This window comes from Colobus angolensis, unplaced genomic scaffold, assembly GCF_000951035.1.
Source record: "Colobus angolensis palliatus isolate OR3802 unplaced genomic scaffold, Cang.pa_1.0 Scaffold335, whole genome shotgun sequence".
In the NCBI taxonomy this organism is placed as follows: Eukaryota; Metazoa; Chordata; class Mammalia; order Primates; family Cercopithecidae; genus Colobus; species Colobus angolensis.
This window is the reverse complement of record NW_012116655.1, coordinates 1,106,260-1,110,201: the sequence shown is the minus strand read 5'-3', so window position 1 is coordinate 1,110,201 and position 3,942 is coordinate 1,106,260. Positions and strand designations below refer to the sequence as shown.

At 54.8% G+C, this 3,942-nt stretch overlaps 1 protein-coding gene across 1 annotated transcript in view; it reads right to left on the bottom strand.

The window, feature by feature from the left end:
* Positions 1-3,706, bottom strand: part of FLCN (folliculin) — a 17,903-nt gene extending 14,197 nt beyond the window's left edge. The window contains exons 1-3 of the mRNA XM_011952156.1: positions 3,607-3,706; positions 2,865-3,137; positions 1,152-1,298 (exon numbers count right to left, since the gene is read on the bottom strand). Of these exons, the coding sequence (XP_011807546.1) occupies positions 1,152-1,298; positions 2,865-3,113 (396 nt within the window). The 5' untranslated portion in view covers positions 3,114-3,137; positions 3,607-3,706. The remainder of the gene's footprint in view (positions 1-1,151; positions 1,299-2,864; positions 3,138-3,606) is intronic.
* Positions 3,707-3,942: the final 236 nt, after the last annotated feature.

Sequence of the window (3,942 nt, the reverse complement as noted above, 5' to 3'; positions counted from 1 at the left end):
AGTGAGCCGAGATTGCACCACTGCACTCCAGCCTGGGCGACAGAGCTAGACTCCGTCTCAAAAAAAAAAAAAACAAAGACCTAAGAGCTCAGAGTCAAGAGCAACAGCAGCAGCAACGTAATTTAGGAACAAATCATCCACACCTCAGCAGGCTGAGAGCAGCAGAGGACCATCACTGAGACTTGGAATGAGGACTGAGATAATAAAAAAAGGTGATGTTGATGCAGTGAACCACCTAACCAAAAATGCTTCCTATCTTAGGAATACATCCATCAAGAATGGACACACAGGGCTGGGCGTGGCGGCTCACACCTGTAATCCCAGTGCTTTGGGAAGATGAGCCAGAGGATTGCTTGAGTTTGAGACCAACCTGGGCAACATAGTGAGACCTCATCTCTACGAAAAAATTTTAAAAAGGCTGGGCACAGTGGCTCCCACCTGTAATCCCAGCATTTTGGGAGGCTGAGGCAGGCGAATCACAAGGTCAGGAGTTCGAGACCAGCTTGGCCAATACAGTGAAACCTCGTCTCTACTAAAAATACAAAAAGTTAGCCGGGCATGGTGGCGCACGCCTGTAGTCCCAGCTATTCAGGAGGCTAAGGCAGAAGAATCGCTTGAACCTGGGGTGGAGGATGCGGTGAGATTGCACCACTGCACCCCAGCCTGGGCGACAGAGTGAGACTCTGTCTTAACAGAAACAACAAAAAACCCCAGCTGAGTACGGTGGCACACACCAGTGGTCCCAGCCACCTGGGAGGCTGAGGCTGGAGGATCGCTTGAGCCCAGGAGTTTGAGGTTGCAGTGAACCACGACGGCGCCACTACACTCCAGCCTGGACGACAGGGCGAGACCCTGCCACAAAAGAAGGAAAAGAGAAAACAATAATAATAAAAGGTCAAATAATAAAAGTTTGGTGCTTAAAGTGCAAAAGCTAGCACCCATTCAGAAAATGCTCAGCAAGTCCAACGTGACTTCTTCTGCAATTTTGGACAACGGAGGCATCCTGTGCCCTGTGCTGTGCTGATCTGTGGGTCTGCCCTTAGAGAGGACCAGTGCCTGCCTCCCTGTGCAATGCTGACCCCGAGCCCATCCAGAGTGCCTGGGAGCATGTGGGCTCCCACAGAGACAGGTTCTGTGACCACGAGGCTCACCTCACAGCTCAGGCTCCGGACACAGGCCTGGCGGACAATGCTGAAGAGCTGGGGGTGGCTGGGGTGCTGGTGGCTGACGTATTTAATGGAGGTCTCTTTATCGTGGCTGATATACCCCGGGTGCCCTGCAGCAAGTGACCGGCAGCCCTGTCCATGAAAAGGAAAAGTAAATCTGTTAGTTGGGAGGCAGGGCAACAAACTCTCTTAGGTTTACGCAAATCTGAGCTCGGAAAACTCAAGCTATTTTTAAAATAACTGGCTTCCAGATTTATACTTATCTGAAGATTTAAATGTTTCCTAAAGAGGAAAACAGAACACAGAGATCACAGAGATTGCCAGAGGCTGTTCCTAACAGATATTTGCTGAGCGCTTACGAAGCAGACGACATGAAAAGGGCCCTGCATGCTCCATCTCATTCAATCCCAAGGGCCACCCTCTGAGATAACGTCAGTGAGAAGCCCCATTATACAGAAGACAAAACTGAGGCTGAGGTGAGCAGCAGCTGGCCAGAGGGTGAGGGGCTCTGTGGTGGCAGCATTACCCACTGCCCCCCAGCCTCTGTCATTGGCTCTGAAATAACACCTGGAAGGGGCCTCAGCTACAGGCGAGAGGCCTAATAAAGAACAGGGCGGGCACCAAGCTCCAGGATGTTGGTGTGGCAGCTCACCACTGCAGCCCCACTGCCTCGCTGCTCCGCTGCAGCCACAGTCACTCCGGTGCTGAGGCTGCACGCCCTGGAGCTGCCCCAACCCCAAGACTGCATGGCAGTGAGTCAGGCAAGCCCCTCCCCACAATGTCGCAGGATTCCTCCAAGGGCAACCCCAACACCAGCTCAAGGACGCCCCAGTGGCCTGGCAGTGCCCTCCTTCCCAGGTCTGAGGTGCTCCCCACCCCCCATTCCTCACAGGCGTTTCCAGCAATGGATGCAGCTCTCACACATCCTCTGCTTCTGCAGCGGAACCAAAAGAACAAGCTTAGGTTCCTGTTTGCACTGCAGTGACAGGTCCAACACCCAGCCCTGATTTCGGGCCCTGACCCAGGTCCTCCACACAAACAAGTGGCCCACTGGGGAAAACTCACACTCATTCCCAAGAGCTCGAGAGCTGATGGAGTGACCCACCGAGAACACTGGGGGTCCTGGGAGCAGGAAACTCCGCTGGGAGCAGGGGTCTTTGGGGATCTGCCTCCAGGACAGGCTGGAGTGTGTGAATACAAACATGAAGGCCACGGCAGGGAGGCAGAGTGGGTTAAAGAAGTTAACACAGGCTGGCATGATGGCTCACGCCTGTAATCCCAGCACTTTGGGAGGCCAAGGCAGGTGGATCACCTGAGGTCAGGAGTTCAAGATCAGCCTGCCCAACATGGTGAAACCCCGTCTCTACTAAAAACACAAAATTAGCCGGGCATGGTGGCAGGCACGTGTAATCCCAGTACTCAGGAGGCTGAGGCAGGAGAATCACTTGAACCTGGGAGGTGGAGGTTGCAGTGAGCCATGATCACACCATGGCACTCCAGCCTGGGCAACAAGAGCAAAACTCTGTCTCAAAAAAAAAAAAAAAAAAAAGCTACAGTCAGGATGAGCAGAAGGAACTGAAGGGCCCCTGAGAGGCAGTCTGTGTCACCCAGGGAGGCTCCATCCACTGCTCTCAGGTCCTCCTGTCCATCCCACACCTACTGCAGGGATCGCAAAACGATGACCCCAAAGACACTTGCCTCGCACATGTCCGATTTTTTGGGCCCTGGGCTGCTGGAGTCAACGCTGGCCCCCTCTGCGGGGCTGTGTGCACGCATCCGACTGCTCATCTGAATGCCACCTTCCTCTTCTTCCGCCTGCTCACCCTGGCCAGGACTGTCCTCATTCCCAGCCCCTTGGGGAAGTGGGGCATGCAGGACCTCCGTGCAGAAGAGAGTGCGGGGGCCGTGGAGCTCACAGAAGTGGCAGAGAGCCACGATGGCATTCATGGTGCCTTGGAGACTGCGAGAGGCCTGTGGAGGACAGGGGACATGTCAGCTCGCCAATGCCTATTCACCCCATGAAACCTCCCCAGCCCCTCTGGAGCACAGGAGCACCTGGGTGCCATGGTTGCCTGCCCAGGAGAGGCCACCCGCCAGTTCCCCATCCCCTTGCTTTGCCCCAGTGCTGCACTGGATGCAGGAGAGAAGAGAGGAGTAGAGACAGGATCTTCCCACGGGAGTCACAGGAAACAGGGGAGGGGACGATGTGGACCAATGATAGCACAGCTGGAGTTGTGACAGAGCCAGAGTCGCAAAGCCAACGGCACAGGGAAGGATGTCCTCGAGTGACATGAACTGCAGCCAAACATGGCAAACCCCATGGGAACAAACAGATAAAAGGCCACAGGGAGAGGGTCCTCCACACAATACATATCTGCTGGGCACCTGCTCCGTGTGAGGTGAGGTGCTAGGTGACACAATGCTTCTCTCTGCAGCTTACCTCCTGCAGGGGGTGGGGGCGGACACAGGAAAACTGCTTCCTGCGAGAGGCGCGCGTGGGGAATGGCCAGAGGAGGCAGGAGCCTGAAAGGACTGGCTTATGGGCCAAGCAAGGGATGAAGGGCAGGATGGGTGCTGTACTGCCGGAGGGGTGTGTAGGGTCTGGTGTTTGGAGAGGAGCAGCAGACAGGGTGGAGGCTTTAGGAAGCAGATCTTACAGCTCCTCCAGGCCACCAAAAGACCCTGGATATGTTATCAGAGACTGGGGAGGCTTTGGGGGTTCTGATGAGACATGAGAGAATGTGAATTTCACTTGAAAAGGTTCAGTCATGCCCAT